Source organism: Saccopteryx bilineata, chromosome 5, assembly GCF_036850765.1.
Source record: "Saccopteryx bilineata isolate mSacBil1 chromosome 5, mSacBil1_pri_phased_curated, whole genome shotgun sequence".
NCBI lineage: Eukaryota > Metazoa > Chordata > Mammalia > Chiroptera > Emballonuridae > Saccopteryx > Saccopteryx bilineata.
In genome coordinates, this window is record NC_089494.1 from 256526757 (window position 1) to 256542919 (window position 16163).

The 16163-nt window shown below is 49.9% G+C and overlaps 2 protein-coding genes across 10 annotated transcripts in view; both read left to right on the forward strand.

Annotated features, from left to right (window-relative positions):
* Positions 1–4165, forward strand: part of PROM1 (prominin 1) — an 86614-nt gene extending 82449 nt beyond the window's left edge. For 5 of the 9 annotated variants that reach the window (XM_066280292.1, XM_066280293.1, XM_066280291.1 and 2 more), the window contains 2 exons: positions 2755–2870; positions 3768–4165. In XM_066280292.1, the coding sequence (XP_066136389.1) occupies positions 2755–2870; positions 3768–3822 (171 nt within the window). In that variant the 3' untranslated portion in view covers positions 3823–4165. Of the gene's footprint in view, positions 1–2754; positions 2871–3113; positions 3311–3331; positions 3363–3767 lie in introns of those variants that run through there. The other 4 variants (XM_066280299.1, XM_066280300.1, XM_066280298.1 and 1 more) reach the window with 4 other exon arrangements.
* Positions 4166–11909: 7744 nt separating this feature from the next.
* Positions 11910–15048, forward strand: LOC136306365 (fibroblast growth factor-binding protein 1-like). The gene is made up of 2 exons (XM_066232919.1): positions 11910–12035; positions 13528–15048. The coding sequence occupies exons 1-2, from the start codon at positions 11996–11998 to the stop codon at positions 14286–14288; spliced, it is 801 nt and encodes a 266-aa protein (XP_066089016.1). The 5' UTR covers positions 11910–11995; the 3' UTR covers positions 14289–15048.
* The last annotated feature ends 1115 nt before the right edge of the window (positions 15049–16163 follow it).

Genomic DNA, 16163 nt, shown 5'->3' on the forward strand with positions numbered 1-16163 from the left:
TACTTTATTCTCCCTACTCTTTAAATACAGCTCAAGTTCCTGACCTCAGGGCCTTTACATATGCCTTGTTCTCTGCCAGGACTGGGAACTAGATACATGCTCTCCTCTCTCTCTCTCTCTCTCTCTCTCTCTCTCTCTCCTCTCTCTCTCTCCCTCTCTCTCTCCCTCTCTCTCTCTCTCTCTCTCTCTCATTCTTCCTTTCTATACCCACACCCCACCCAGCTGACTCCTTTAGGTCTTGTAACACAATGTTTGAGAACAGACTCTGAATTCATATGTCACTTTCTGAACTCTGTGACTCTGAAAAACTATGAAAACCTTCTGAGCTTTACCACCTAAATGGTGAGATTACATGGAAAGTCCTCAACACCGTTTCTGATACATTAACACTTAAGAAACATTCGCCGCTATGTTAGCTATTGTCTTAGCTCAGGTCTGAGCCCAAACATAACTTTTTCTTTTCCCCAGGAAGCCTTTTCTGCTTTTCCCAACTGCATAGGGCTCCTTTTTCTATACTGCCACAGACCTCTCGGCTTTTCCTTTAGAGATGTTATTGCTGTTTGAATTGTGCATTTGTGCGGTTCTTTGATTGAGACTTGTCCCCTGCAGCACTCAAAGTAGCCTGTCCACTCTATGAGCACAGGGCCGGTGTGCTCACTGTTGTGTCTCTGTCATCTGGCTGATTGCTGGCCCAGGAATCGAATGAAGGAAGGATAATCAGATAACAGCTGTCCGTCACATTGCATCCATATCTCTCCATTCTGTCCATCTCCCTGTCCCATGTCCCCGTGTCCATCTGTCAGTGGGAGGGACGTTTGCCCCTGACTGGAAGTGGTCCTGACATTCTTCATCATGCAGACCCCAGTCCTTGGCTTCCTGGCTCTTGATGGCCCTGCTGATGGCTCTGCTTGCAGCCCTTGCCAGGGGTCCTGGCTTAGCCCGGCTGACCCAGGCCAGCTAGCCAATAACGGGAGCCACAGGAGGGGAGTTCTGGCGGCCGCCCAGGAAGGCTGTGGGCTGCAGCTCACAGCTGGCGGTTTACACGGTGATAAGGACGAGCTCTGGGCATTAACTTTGCTGGACTAACATGTTTTCCTTATATCTTGACTGTTCCCCAGAGGACTGAGGCAGCTTCCAGTTAAAGGACACAGTTGCCATAAAGCTCTAAAGCCTCTCAAAACAAGGTTGGAAGCAGAGAGATCAGCCAATAAAAGAGTGTGAGGGGAAGGGGCGCAAACTTGCTGCAGGTCCTGGGCCAGTGGGTGCCGCTGCCGTTCCGCACCAACCCCGACCAGAGCAAAGCCGAGACACAGGGCCGAGCTGGGAGGCCTGGGGTGGTTGGCACTGAACCCAGGCTGCCTGGGGCCGCACGGGGGCTGGGAGGGGGCTCTGGGGTGCCTTCAGCACTCGCGGAGGCCCAGGATGGAGGCTTGAACCTCTCCTGAAACCAGGCGGTTGTAAATTCACAACCAGACCCTGGCTGTGTGGGGTCCCCACGGTGTCACGCAGGCCAGGCATAGCTGTGTCCCCTCTGCTTGGTGAGCAAGTTTAAATAATGATGGCTGTCACCCCTGCAAAAGTTAGAGGTGGGGCTGCGTCACTCTGAGGACAAATGCCCCTCCTGAAGGAGGCACCACCGCTCAGGGACAGCTGATGCTGCCCGTGGGAGGAAGGACTTGGCGTCATGAGATGGAACTTGAGACCTTTCAAGAAAAGACATCAGTCCAGGTTTCTGCATGAAATTCGACTTGAGGATATTGGCAGCTATTTAAAAAAAAAACACTTTAACATTGCTTTTTAGACAAAACAGGACTGAATCCAGCCTAGGAGCTCCCGTAGAGATCGGTTCAAGTAAACAGGGAACGTTTGCTGAGAGCCCGGGGGCACAAAGCATGGCTGTGCTGCACACATGGCCTCGTAGGGGAGAATTCTGCGTCCCCTGTTCAGACGCAGAGCACAGCCGGAAGGCCCCGGAAGGCCGAAACAACTCAGCAAGGGGATCTGAACCCAGGCCAGCCGGCTGTCTGTGCCTTCATCATTGGCAACAACGGGGGGGGGGGGGGGAGGGGTTCCCACTTACTTTAGAGCGTCCTAGAAGCAAATCCTGACTTCCGTACTTGCTGTTGCTCTTACTCACTTATAAAATAAAAATATAGTAATGGCATCTCTTTGAGGATTTTTAAAAGAGTTAATGAGTTATAATCATTTGTAGCACTTCACCCAGGGACTGGCTCCTATGAAGTTCACTTGTGGTTTAAAATTAGAACTCAGCCCTGGCCTGTTGACTCAGCAGTAGAGCGTCGGCACGGCGTGTGGAAGTCCTAGGTTCAATTCCTGGTCAGGGCACGCAGGAGAAGCATCCATCTCCTTCCTCTCTGTCTCTCTTCCCCTCCCGCAGCCAAGGCTCCATTGGAGCAAAGATGGCCTGGGTGCTGAGGATGGCTCTATGGCCTCTGCCTCAGGTGTTAGAATGGCCCTGGTTGCAACAGAGCAACACTCCAGAGGGGCCGAGCATCGCCCCCTGGTGGGCATGCCGGGTGGATCCCGGTCGGGTGCATGCGGGAGTCTGTCTGTCTGCCTCCCCGTTTCCAGCTTCAGAAAAATACCAAAAAAAAAAAAAAAAAGTTTTTTAAATTAGAACTCATTAAAAAAAAAAGAAAAAAACCCTACAAAACAAAATTATTTTCCCCAAGCAATGGTTGCTTCCCATTTCCCATCTTCATGCATTTAATCCTGTTTTTTTTTTCTCCCTAGAATTTGTTCTGGTTTGGCATAGGAACAGCTACCGTGCTTTTACTCCCGGCTCTGATTTTCGCCGTCAAGCTGGCCAAGTACTATCGGCGCATGGATTCGGAGGACGTGTATGAGGAGTAAGTAGGAGTGGCTGGCTCTCCGGAGGCCAAGGTCATTTTCCATGTGGCCGCCCACAGAGCGTGCTAAAGACAGCTCTGACGAGATGAAACTCCATTTTATTTTATTCTTGAAAAACGACTGGGTCATCTCTGTTCAGATGTTTTCTTTGTACCAATGGTCTTAGGCTTGTTTTAACTATTTTCCCCGCCAGCTTCATCTCCTCAGCTTGTGTAACCAGCCTTCTCATTTCTTGTTTGCAGTTCCTCTGTCTCGGGGACTTGGCACTTGACCTTGTAGCAGTGCTGGCTAGTGTGTCCTCTGATTCTGTAGTCTGCCTCCACTCCTCTCCTTCTCGGCACCTGTTTCTCGCGAACTGGTTCCGCCAGCATCGTGTTGGGGGAAAATGCGGGGGATGAGGCTGTTGAGCTGTGATAGTATTTTTTTTTTAATAATTGTATCTTTTTTTTTTTTTTTGTAGTTTATAGTGTTGAAACTATACCCATAAAAAAGTAAGCCTTTTCTCTTTTAAACCATGTTCATAGGATGGGACCGGGGTAGGGGGCTCTTTATTATAATGCAATGGACTTTTTACACTAAGTAACATCTTAAAATGACATAACAGTAGGTATGTGCAGGTAAAAATATAAATGCTGATGCCTCTTACAATGTGGACTGGCACATGGGTGCTGAAGAAGAAATACTTGTTGAGCTAATGAAAATTGTGTATGTGAAATTTACTCATAGATAACATGGTTGTCCTGCTCTTTGGTTATTAAAGGGAGCACTTTTTGCCTTCTTTGTGGCTCTAACAACTTGTCATGTGACCGTTTACATTGTCTTTGTAATAATCCACGATGTCCAGTGCTCGTCTTCGGTATAATGTGGTGTTTTTGGTATATTTATTTCTGTTGCAGTATGCAAAAGGGTGGTCTTGGTTTTCCTAGACATCAGACCACTCAGACTCTATGAACAAAGTTGCTCAGCAGCTCCAGCTGCAGCGTCTCCGCGCACCGGGAGAGAAGCCTGCCCTTCCGGAGTTCATAGATTCCGTGACACCGCGTGACACACGCACTGATGGGCGCAAGAGGAAAAGCGTGCACACCTGTGTTCCACCGTTGGGAGTTTGGCTTTAATCATCTGAGCTTCGTATAAAAGTTTAAATACATGTCACGCTCATTCATTTTCAGTTTAGCCTTAGGACCAGACATGAACTTGGTCACATTTCATCCCACGGGAAGTTAGACTTGTAGTTGGAGGGGAGAATCAGCAGATAGCAGATATGTGTATGAACAATAAAAGAATGTTGTCAGAACGATGACTCCGATCTTCTTATTGACACACACGTCTACACTGTAGTTACCGTTTGTGACACTGGATTATTTCCTCAGGGTGACCATAACAAAGAACACAAACAGAGTGGTTCAAGCAGCGGAAATGTATCCTCTCACAGTTACAGAGGCCGGAAATCAACATGTCCTCAGGGTTGATTTCTCCCAGAGGGCCACGCGGGAGTCTGTGCCATGCCGGCCCCCTGGATTCTGGTGGCAGCTAGCAGTCCGTGGGGTGCCTCGGCTTGTAGACTCATCACTCCAGGTTCTGCCTCTGTCCTCACACCTGTCTGATGAAGGTCGTGTGCCTTTCACTTGGCTCTCCCATGAAATCCTCACCCCATCCCTAGGAGGTCAGCAGCTTTACTCCTAATTATAAACTAAGTGGCCTGAAGCCGCCAGAGGCGAGTGATCCAACGTCTTCAGTACTCAGACCAGAAGAGGAGCCAGGTCCTCCAATCCTACAGCTCCTGGTTCTCAGTACACAGACATCAGAGGTTAGGGTGGGCTTGGCACAGACCATTTCCTGACAATTCAAACTAATGCCACCATATAGGCGTCCCAAGGTTTTCTAACGATGAAATGCGATGTAAATCAGCACCGCTCAGTGTGCCCTGAGGGCCCAGAGCAGCTGGGTCCCCTGGGGAGCTGTAGACCTGCCCATTCTCAGACTCCAGCCCAGATGAGGGCGAGGCCCAGAATGTGCATTTTTAAGCTTTCCAGACGAGTCCAAAACAATACCGCAAATCATTGTGAAGGAAAGGTCTTGATTCACTTAGAAAACAGCGTCAGCCCCCAAAATGTAGCTCTCCGCCATTGCGGACGATATATTGTTGACAAAGCAGTTCGTGCCTCTGTCCCCTCTGCAGGAGGAAAGGAAGCAGGCAGGGCCAGTCCTGAGCGTGAGGTCATGGTGGAGCTTCACAGGGTCACCTCCAGCCCCGAAGCCCGCCATCGGTCTGAAGTGTCCGTCTCCACTCCCGTCTTCCCCGTGTGGGGGCTCCTGCGTGCTTTCAGGCCTCCCCTGAGCTGTTCTCTTCTAAAGGAGCATTTATCTCATTGCTCTCTGCCTGCAAGATCTCAAACGCTCGTGCACAAAGCTCGGGTCTTCAGTTCCTTCGATTCCCCCACCATGCGTTAGAGGAGGAGTGGATGGATCTCAGACTCAGAAGACCTCCGTTTAAAGGCGGTTCTCCCTTGAGAAGCAACAGGAGCTCCCTTAGACTTCATCCCCTCTGTTAAGTGGGGGAGGGGGTTGCTCCCACCTCTTTGGGTGGATGTGATTGGTGATCAGCATGATGCCCACCATGAGTAGGCTCAAAGTGGAGCCAAAGTCACCCGCCCACAGCAGGCTTCCAGTAAACAGCAGATCCAGTTTGTCTGTGAGGCGGTGAGCCCCTTGTCACCGGGGCTTCAGGCAAAGGCTCGTCAGTTTACGTGGACGATGTAGAGGAGTCTCCATTGGACGCCAGAAAAAAAGGGAAGAGGAGGTGATAGAGCAGGAAGCATCACTGTCTCGCACGTGAACAAGAATGGCACTGGCAGGATCTGTCGCGTGTCCCTATATTTGGAACTCTGGTGTTTACTGGAGGTTTGCAAATTCCAAGGGAAAGCTTGGATGGTAAATTGTTAGCTTCGGTCAATTTTAACTCTGGGCTCTGCAGCCCCTAACCATCCCTCACCCCGTCCGTGTGTTCTCAGAGCAGCTTGTACACAGACTTTGATTGCCACGACGGGCAGTAAGGACCGGATCAATCCGTCACATACGAGACAGCTGTGCTCTGATCGCTGGTTGCTGCTGCTGATCACAGCGGTGCAGACACAGAAGCAGGCAGTCACTGTCACGGTCCCTCTGAGGGCCAGCTGCACCACTGCTCACCTGTCTGGCTGTGGAGACAGTCCACAGTGCTGGTGGCGCAGTCTATCCAGCAAATAGACCAGCAGCACGATCTATTCCAGTCAAGTTTTTAAACGTCCTTCCCACCTCTTGCTGATGTCACCAGCTGAGAAGGAGAAGGCACATGAAGTGTCTGTTGAATGCCACGTTCATTAGCCCTTTTCCAGGAACGGTGTGGCATCTCAGGACCGTAACTGATTCAGATATCCCCCACAGTATGCCAGAGCTCTGTCCCAAGTGCCACACCTGCTACTCAGGCAAATTTGGAAGGTTTTCTGGTCAATGTATAACAGGGCTCAACGAAACACCTGCCTGAGGCACATGCCTGTCCCCAAACAGTCCAACTCAGCGTGGGCCTCCCTTTTCGGCCATGCGACTTTTCCTGTGCTGTCTCAGGCATCAGTCTTTGAGCCTTAGTACCCCAAAGAGCTGACCTAGATGGCTGACCCTGGATCCGCCCAGGATGAAGGAACCCCCCACACTCCTGCTTTCACGTGAGTCAGACCCGCCTCTACGCTGCTGCCGCCTGCTCTGCATTGGAGCCCTCGGCAGGCATCCTCAGTGTCGTCACCCCACTGAGGAAAGGGAGAGGCTGTGTCATTACCTCGGTGGCATCCACTGGTGGCAAATAGGAGAATCCAGGTGCCCCTGTGAAAGCGTTTTGGAAGCCCCAGTGATCTTGCAGGCAAACTGACCTTTAATACTTAAGCAGAGGCAGATTAAGTGTGGTTGAGGCCCGGGGCGCAGAAGAAAATATTGGGCCCCTTACATTAGAAAAAAGTGTCAAGTTTGGGGTTTTGCAAGGCACTTCGGAAGTCGAGGCCCAGAGTGCTGGCCTGGTGCGGCCACCGGTAAATCCACCTCTGTACTTAGTACCAAAGCGATTGAGAAAAAAGCATTAGCCGTGCCCGGAGCAGAATACTGCCAAAACGGGTCATCAGTGCGGCTGCAGTCACGAAGTCTGACGAGACCCGGGTTAGAGGCAACAACTGAATTTTTTGGGTGATAATCCACAGTGGAAACATCCATTTTGGACTTCAGGTGAAGCAGAAATAACTTCCCAGTGTGTTCAAGCCACGAGCTGGGGCTTTGTTATCACAGCAGCTGGCATTTCCCAGCTAACTCACCCTGCTACTTTGTGGGCTCGAAGACCTCAGCAGTGACACATACCTGTGTGAGCTTCAGGAGACCTTCGTCAAATTAATTGAACTGATAAATGTAAACTGATGGCCTTGAACGCTATCATCTTTAATACATACCTTCCTCTCACGTTCAATGGCCAAAAGAGTATTTGAGTGTTGGGCCAGTTGGAGCCCGGGGCCAATGACATTTTCAACAACCCAGTGTCCGCAGGAAGGATTTAAGAAATGCCTGAGCGATGCCTAAATTGTGGCTGGGGTCACACTGCTTTCAATAAAGTGGCTAAGAAAATATGAGTATGAAAAAGCTCTTGCTGTGTGTCTAGTTGCAAATACATCCAGGTCTCTGAGCTCCTGAATGATTGCAGTTCATCATCAGCGTAGAGAAACCCTTTAAAGGGCCTTCCTCTGCCGTCCAGTTCAAGTCCATTGCCATGCTAGGGGCCGTGGGCGGTCTGTGCCTGCTCCTTTAACAACATATTTTTACCTTTCCCGAAGTCAGGTCGGAAAAGACGTCTGAACCACTGAAGGCCGTGACTAGTTTTATGCAAAGGCTTATTCCCCATTCCTCGCCAGCCTTTGTACTTCTCACCGTCCCCTACAGACCTCCCAGGGATCCTCTGTTCTCTCCTCCTCCTCCTCCTCCTCCTCCTCCTCCTCCTCCTCCTCCTCCTCCTCCTCCTCCTCCTTACCTGCCTTCCTCAGGCCCCTCTGCATTCGGCAGCCAAGCCAGACCAGTCTGTGGGCTGACGTCTTAGCAGGGTTTTTCCTCCCGGATTCTTCTCAGAATCCTAGACGGGGTTGCTCGCAGACCTTGGTTTTGAGTTGTGGTGTCAGTTCCATCTTGTTCTATCGGAGCAGAGAGGATACTGCGCCCGGAGTAGGAGATCTGGGTGCAGTGGAAACCGTGAGTCCTGTCTGTGACTTTGTTGAAGTCACTTAAGTCAGCTTTCTCTTCAGGCATAGAAACAGCTACTTCCTGGCGTTTTTTATAAAAGTCTACTGTAATAATATGCAAGGAAGGCTTTGGCCATAAAATCGTACTGTGAGGCTTAGAGTATGATCCAACGGAGTAAAAAAGAAATGAAAATATTCAAAGGGGAATTAAAAAAACTCTTCATATCCCTATCAGATCCTTCGGGATAAGATCACCACATGGTGGTGGTGTGGAGTCACCAATGCTCCTGAGAACTGGAGACAGCATCTCCCAATCGCACACACCTCGGAGGACCTAGGGCTGAACCGGCCTGAGCGTTGTAACCCTCAACTGTGAAAATCTGTCCTAAAACGTGGGTCATGCCAGTTTGAGTCTGACACATTAAGTCACTGAATTCACCCAGAAGATTGTTTTAAAGGGAAATGGAGAAAAGCTGAATGACCCTTTTTTCTGCTTTTAGATCATTTGAAGTGAAAATAAGAGGGGAGCAGACATTAACCCAAACCTGGCCCCCTGGTGCTGGGGGAATGAGAGGTTGGCGGGGGAGGTCACAGAGGCCTGGGGCTCATTGGCACAGGGGCGCCTCCTGGAGAGAGTGGGAATTGGGGAGGGCTCCCCTCTCAGTGCTTTGAGGGCATCGAGGGTCATCCCATCAGGCAGCACCAGCAAGGGTGGGTGCCACGGAGGGCACGGAGCTGGGCAGTGAGCCCCAGGAGTGCTCGCTTTTATCACACACCTTCTCTTACTCTGGTGGACACACCACCTCCAGCAAACGAGGGCCCCCTCGACAGTCCATTGACTTGCCTCCTCCTCTTCCAGCTTCCCAGGGGGGCAGCTGACGTTCTTGTTAACGAACAGGTTAGAGACTGAAAACTCCAAAAGGAGACGCTTTAGTGCCTTCTTCAGCCCCAGATAAGGAGGTGGTGGGCAGGCGCAGGTGTGCATGCCCATGAGTGACGTACCCACATGACAGTGTGTGTATGTAAGTGCACGAGTGTGTGTGCTTTGAGAAATGTGTCCAGAAGGAGAGCAGATATCTTTAAAGCATGTTTAACCTATTTTACAATGATTGTCTTGGAAAAAAAAAGATAAAAAACCTGGAAATGATCAATGAACTTAACTTGTATGGAGTTTGTTATAAAACACTGAAAAAAATTTTTAAAGAACATATAGGGCCTGTCCTGTGGTGGCGCAGTCGATAAAGCATCGACTTGGAATGCTGAGGTCGCCGGTTCAAAACCCTGCACTTGCCTGGTCAAGGCACATATGGGAGCTGATGTTTCCTGCTTCTCCTCTCTCTCTCTCTCTCTTTCTCTTTCTCTCTTTCCTCTCTAAAATGAATAAATAAAAACATTAAAAAAAAGAACATCTAGAGCTTTGAGGCAGCTCTATTTATTGAGAAAAATAATCCTAATAATTATCATTAGATCATTCATTCAAAATTGCTGACATTCCTCCATTCTAACTGCCAGAAACAGCAGTTTTATTTGGTTTAATTAAATACAAAAGCTGTGAATGACTTTTTAGCTGGATTCAGAATCCAGATCAAGTGTGCACATGGCTGTGTAAAAATTGGATCAGTATCAAAGGGCTTGAGACAGGACAAGCGTTTCAGATAAACAGACTTCGGTGGATTATCATATGCATCCACTCTGCGCACTGTACCATCAACCCCATGACGGCCTAAACTGGAATTCTGAACTCGCATGACGAACAAGCACTTTAAATGTTGAATGCCAATACCGTTCAGGAGGTCTATGAATGCTTTTGCCACCTGAATAGGGTTTAGCTGATGTTTGTTTACACTTTTCTCATTTTCTAACAATGGATACGTTTTTAATGCACATGATTCTACCCAACAAATTAACACCACTTTGATGCAGCAACTCAGCATGTTGTCTGTATACTAGGTTACTTTTGAAGGAAAGAAGAAGGATTTCTGAGCAAATTTGACCCAATAAAATGCATTGTTAAGGCTCACCTCAGAATAACATTGCATCTACTGATATAATCTCCGGTGAGCATGCCCAGAGGTGGCAATCCTCTAGGTCATTGAACCATATGACAGCAATACACATAACAGTAGAATGAGCTTTTTGAACTTGAAATCACCCGCTGTGACCAGACGGCATGAGACATGCATTCACCCATCAGACTTAATCTGGGGGGGGCTACCAGTTGTGTTCAGATTTTCTTTGGAACCCCTGGACGGGAGCAAGATGGAGAACAAGGTTCTATAAGGTGGTGGTCAGGACAGTGGGGATGAAGCTCTTTATAAGAGCTGGGAGAAATGGCCACCTCTAATGACAGACGCTTTGAGCCTCTGAGTAAACTATTCACTATCTATAGTTTTGTGAGCTTGGAATTCTCAACAAATGGATGGTGAGTAGAATCCAACCACAGCGATGACTTTGGTGTCCTCATTGTGGGCCAGGATAGCATTTTTAGGACATTTTAGCTAGATGCCAGCCCGCTTCCTGATGCACACATCTGGATGTGGGGGGCATTTCTTAAAAGTTCAAGAACTCTCCATTTTTATCAACAACAAAAAAAATGTATATGCAAAATAAATCACAAAGCCTGAAAATCCTGAGCTCCGTGCCACACGGCCTCAGTCAGCTGGAGCCGAGGGCTGACCCTTCGATGGCCACAGTCCCCACCACGTCCTCATTTTCCCTGTCCCGAAGCCACGGTCGGCTGCCATTCATGACCATTTACGTACTGTTGCTTTCCTTATGGCTGAGTTAGGAAAAAAAAAAGTACAACTTCTTCTGCCAAGAAATGAAAAGGGAGACGAAGTCTACGCCTTCTCTGTGGAAGGGAGTCTCCTCTGTGTTTGACATGAAAACAAAATACGTCTGTTTCTAAAGACTACCCCTTGAGTCCCCGTTATGAACCAAATCTGTCCTGCTTGGCCCCATGAGGACTTGAGTACACGACGCTACAGGAGGTGCTGTTCCCGCCAGCAGCCTGTGGATTAACAGATAGAGGTTCAGAGAGGTTACGTAACAGCTATGACAGGCGTTAGGTGAACGCTGTGTCCAGGATTTCACCTATGTCATTCTGGTACGAGGCAGCCTATTGGAGGCTGACCAAAGTGAGGCTCCTCCGGGTGCCCAGAAGGGGAATATTTTCAGCAGGGATTCCCAGATCAGGAACTCTCTGTCTATTCCTCCATCCATAGGGTAACTTCTGGTACCTCGGGAAAAACAAGGACTCAGAAACTGAGCTAAGGTCCCCAGCTCATCTGCTCATTCCCCAAACATTTGTTGAGAGTGGCAGGTGGGAAAAGATCAGACAATGGATGCAGGGAGTCCCTGGTTTAAACTCTGGTCTCCTCATCCTCCTAGCTCTGTGACCTTGGACAAACCCTGAATATCTCCACGCCTCAATTTTCCATCTGCAACATGGGGTGAATCCCAGCTCACCGTTTCATGGCGTGAATGTGATGAGAATGAATGGAGACCTTTAGGTAACATGGACCTAGCACAGTGTTTGGCAGCTCTGATTATTTTTGTTATCGTATAACTTTCCCCAGAATTGCTGCAGGGGTCCCCATCCACCAAGGCAGATCCCTGCAAGGTTGAGCTGTCTTCCCACATGGGCTGCTAGGACAAAGGGAAGGGCTTGGAGAAAGCAGGTCTAAAGCCCTGTGTCTAACCCCCGCCCACCGGATTACACCAACCACTTTCCCTGCAGGCACTGGCTCCCTCTGAAGGGGTGTGGCTGGGAAGAGTGTGAACAGACACAGGTATGCGCTTTCAAACAAGCCCGTCTGCCTGGGCTCCTATAAAAAGGGCCTTCCTGTCTCGCACGGCAGAGGAGACAGCTGCAAGCTTGCATGCTTGCTGGGGCAGCCGGACCTGCGTGCTCAGGACAAGGTAGGAGCCGACTCTCTACGAGAGTAGTTGTCTACCCCACTTTCAGCTTCCCTGAGGACCTCAGGCTCCTGGGGGCTGAGTCCCAGCGCCGTGAGGAAGGAGTGGGTCTCCAGCTATACCGTCTGCCTAGCCTCCCCTCTCCCCTTCATGTGGGAGCCCACGTGCCTATGACTGTCCTCCCTTTCTCAACCCTAATCGCAGGTCAAATGCCCACGGTGGGGATGAGACTGGGACCATTTCCTAAGCTCACCTCTTTTTAAACAACATTCAATTTTCCTTTTTTAAATGGAGCACTGCTAAGGTGAAGGGATTAGTGAAATTTTATATATATATAACACAAAGATACAGATAACAGGACAGCAAATCCCAGGGGGGGGGGGGGAGTCAGGGGGAGGGGGACAAGTGGGGTGTAATGAGGGGCATGTTGTTGGGGGCAGGGGTGTTATATTGAGTGGGACACTTGAGTCCTTGTTAACACAATAAATTAAAAAATTAAATTTAAAAAGATAGAGCACTGATAATACGAATCATCTTGCAATCATGAATTAGGCCAAATCAAGTCCTGAGTTGGTCATGATGGCTATTTCTTTATTTATTGCTATTATTTTTGACAAGCAGAGTAAGGTAAAGGCAAGACAGAGTGATATAAAGGACCAGAGAGGAGTTCTGGCTGCCTGTCCCAGCTTTGTCCCTTGCCTTTCCTGGGATATTCTTTGCTGGTCTGAGCTTTTACGCCCTCCCTCCTGCCTTTCCCTGGTTCTCACTTCATCCCAAAGGCCCCTCTTCACAGCCTCACCCATCTCAGCGTGCACAGATCTCCTGCATGTAAACCATGGGTCAAACAGCATCTGTTATGTCACTTGTCACGCCCTTTCTCACAGCGCTGTCATCCGAGTCCCTTAGGACTGTGAGGTGGGAAGCCAGCACACTGGGCTGGAGGAGAGTGGGCAACGATCCCTCGATTTCCAGAGAAAAGAACTGAGACCCAGAGGGGGGACAGTGACTTGCCCAAGGTCAAGTTGGGGACACAGTTGGGACAGACTCCCAGTCAATACTTCTGAGAATCCCTAGAGGGTTGCCTCTTAAATTCTTAAGATGTGAGACTCTCTTACTCACCTTGATAAATTCAACATCTAGTCTAGTTCATGGCGTACAGTAGGTGCTACGTAATCCCGCTGGCTGAGTGCATGAACGTGTGAGTGAGGGAGAAAATGCAGGAGGAAGTGGGTGAGTGAAGGAGGGAGGGAGCGTGGATGAGGCTCAGAGAGTAGCGAAGGAAGGAATGAAGAGTAGGAAGCTTTGGCACTCAAGATCCCAGTCAGACAGAGAGGTGAATAGACAGGCTGCTTGTCGAGTGATCCCAGAGCCAGAAGGGGCCTTGGTCTCGCCCCTCAGCGGGCAGGCAGGTGGCAGGGTGGAGGGAGGGTCTGCTTGCAGCCCTGCACGGCTGAACTGCTGCTGGGCGCTGACTCACCTGCCTTCCGTCAAACAGGTTCCGACCACACTGAAGACATGAGGATCCACAGCCTCACCCTGCTGTCCTTCCTCCTTCTGGCCACTCAGGTGCTCTTGATGGAAGGCAAAAAGGAAGGAAAGAACAGACGTGTCAGCAAAGCCACCAACACGAAAACGGATACTGGCAAGCCCGAGGTGGAGCAGGGAAGTCAGCCACCCAAACACCTGACCAAAGGCAAATTTGTCACCCAAGACCAGGCTGACTGCAGATGGGTGGTGACCGAGAAGGAGGAAGGCATTGTCCTGAAGGTCGATTGCAGCCGGCAGGATGACAAATTCTCCTGTTCTTACGCCGGCAATCCAACCTCATGCCTGGAGATGAACAAACACAGTGCCTACTGGAAACAGATTGGCCGGAGCCTGCGCTCTCAGAAGGTCATCTGTGGGGACTCCAAGAGCGTCCTGAAGACCAGGGTGTGTAGAAAGAAGTTCCCGGAATCCAACCTCCAGCTGGTGAGCTCTACTCTATTTATGAAGGAGCCCACCCAGGAGCCAATGGAGCCCTCTGCCAGGGAGCAGAGCGTAGCCAATGAGGTGTCCCTCGTGGAGCCTAACAAGGTCAAAGAGATCACCATCTCCAGCCCGGCTGAGTCCAAGGCCACGGGCTCCAACGATCCCGAGTGTGACGACCCAGACGTGATGACCCAGAATAAGGCAGCCCTGGACTTCTGTGGGGAGACCTTGAGCTCTGTATGCAAATTCTTCCTCACCATGATGCAGGGCGACTCCTGCTACTGAGGTCCCGAGAGAACGAGTCCGTTAGGAGGAGTCGTGTCCAAGCCCCCCGGGATGTCATAACGCTCCCCGGGTTCCCTGTGAGATGAACATTGGTGCTACGAGTGTGCAGGCGATCATTTGAACAGATTTTTTGATCATTTGAATCGATTTTTGTAATACTTGTGTTTGTATTTTGGAATTTGCTTTGTATACATTTCTTTAGGCGCGGTTTTCAGAGCTGGTTTCCCTCAATGTCTCCTTGGCCCACGAAGCTGGGTGTTCCTGAGCGGCGACGACCAGTCTTTGACCTGAATAAGTCAGAGGGATGATTTCAGTGTGATGCGCTTTCTGCCGAATTAACAAAAATAATAAAGCTCCGTGCATTTTCCAGAACTCTGTTGCGCCCCGGTTTGGTTTCTCTCTGTCTAGTTCCAATGAACTCACCAGCAGGCCCCCATGTATCAGTGCAAAAAACATCTAAAAACTGACTTCCTGTTCCCCACCCATCCCAAGTCGTGCTGCAGGCAGTGTGTTTCAACCTCTCTGCCAGGGGACGCTGGCTCGCCACAAGAATTTTTAAAGCATGCAATACCTGACAATTTAGACAAGGCATTGACCTCTTTTCCCTTCAATTGTCAAATAAAAAAAAAAGACAGTAACCAATACAACAACAGCCGTCCGGTGTGAACGAATCAAACTTATACCTATTTTTTTGTCAGGTCAGCAAAATATATATTTTTGGTTGTGTTGCAGAATTTTAATAAAAAGGTTGAAAACTGTTGCCATAAGGTGCCCTACTTCACACCCCTTCTTTACACTTGCGTCCCCGGGTCTGTGGAGCCTGGTCACTGTAGGGTTTCAAGTGGGACACTGGGACACCTGGGCAGGGGGGAGACACCTGGCGGGTCTCACGGATAGCAGGAGGGGAGGCAAGATCTGAACCGAGGAGCTCGGCACACCAAGTTCACAGGCTGGATCAACACCCTCTGCTGGCTCAAGTCAGAGCTGCCAATACCAGCCACCCACCGGACACAGGACCCCTGACCCCCCGAGGAGCTCACTTCCGGCCGGTGGGGGGTGGGCGGGGTGGGAGGTCTGAGTAAGAGCAGTGCTCTGGGATGAAGACTGCAGTGGGAGGTGGGGGAGGGTGGCACGAAAACCCGGAGAGCGGAGGACGGTCTCAGGATGAACTGTAAGATCTCAGGTTGAGCTTCACAGAGGAGGTGATGCTGGAGCTGGACTTTGGGGACAGTGTCTGAAGGGAGGAAACGGGGTGGGATGGAGGCACTTCAGGTAGGCACCAGCATGTGCACAAGCGAAGATAGGAGAAAACCATAGAAGACGGGAGAGGCCGCAGGACTGGAGGGTGGTGGGACGCAGGGATGACGCCGCTGTTAGTCATTTACACGTTAGTGTGAAGGATCTGACAGTGTTTTGATGCAGTAGCTGGGGAGACAGAATAGACTGTCCCCAAAGCTTTGTCACCACTCTACAATAAAACAAAAAGTGAGGAGCTGAAGTTGGTAAAAGCACTGTTCTTTAGAGCCTCTTTAGAGCCGGTGGTGCGGAGCAATGGCCAATGGCGTGGAAGAGTGGCATTTTATGCCCACCGTCCCACCAGGACCTACACTGAGTATTGTCCGTGGCCAACCCAGAGCACGACAGCCGCAGAGTACAGTCGAATGTCCTCATCAACATCATCAACACAACATTCTTCTCTCCCTTTCTATGTCCCGGCACCACGCTAACCTTTTCCCGTGGAGAATACCTGTATTTATCCGTTCACTCATTCATTGAACGCTTAATTTGTTGAGCACAGACTCCATCAGACTCTCTTAGGAGCTGGGGATACGGCAGTCCACAACAGATGGATGCTCTGCCCCCAGAGGAAGTACC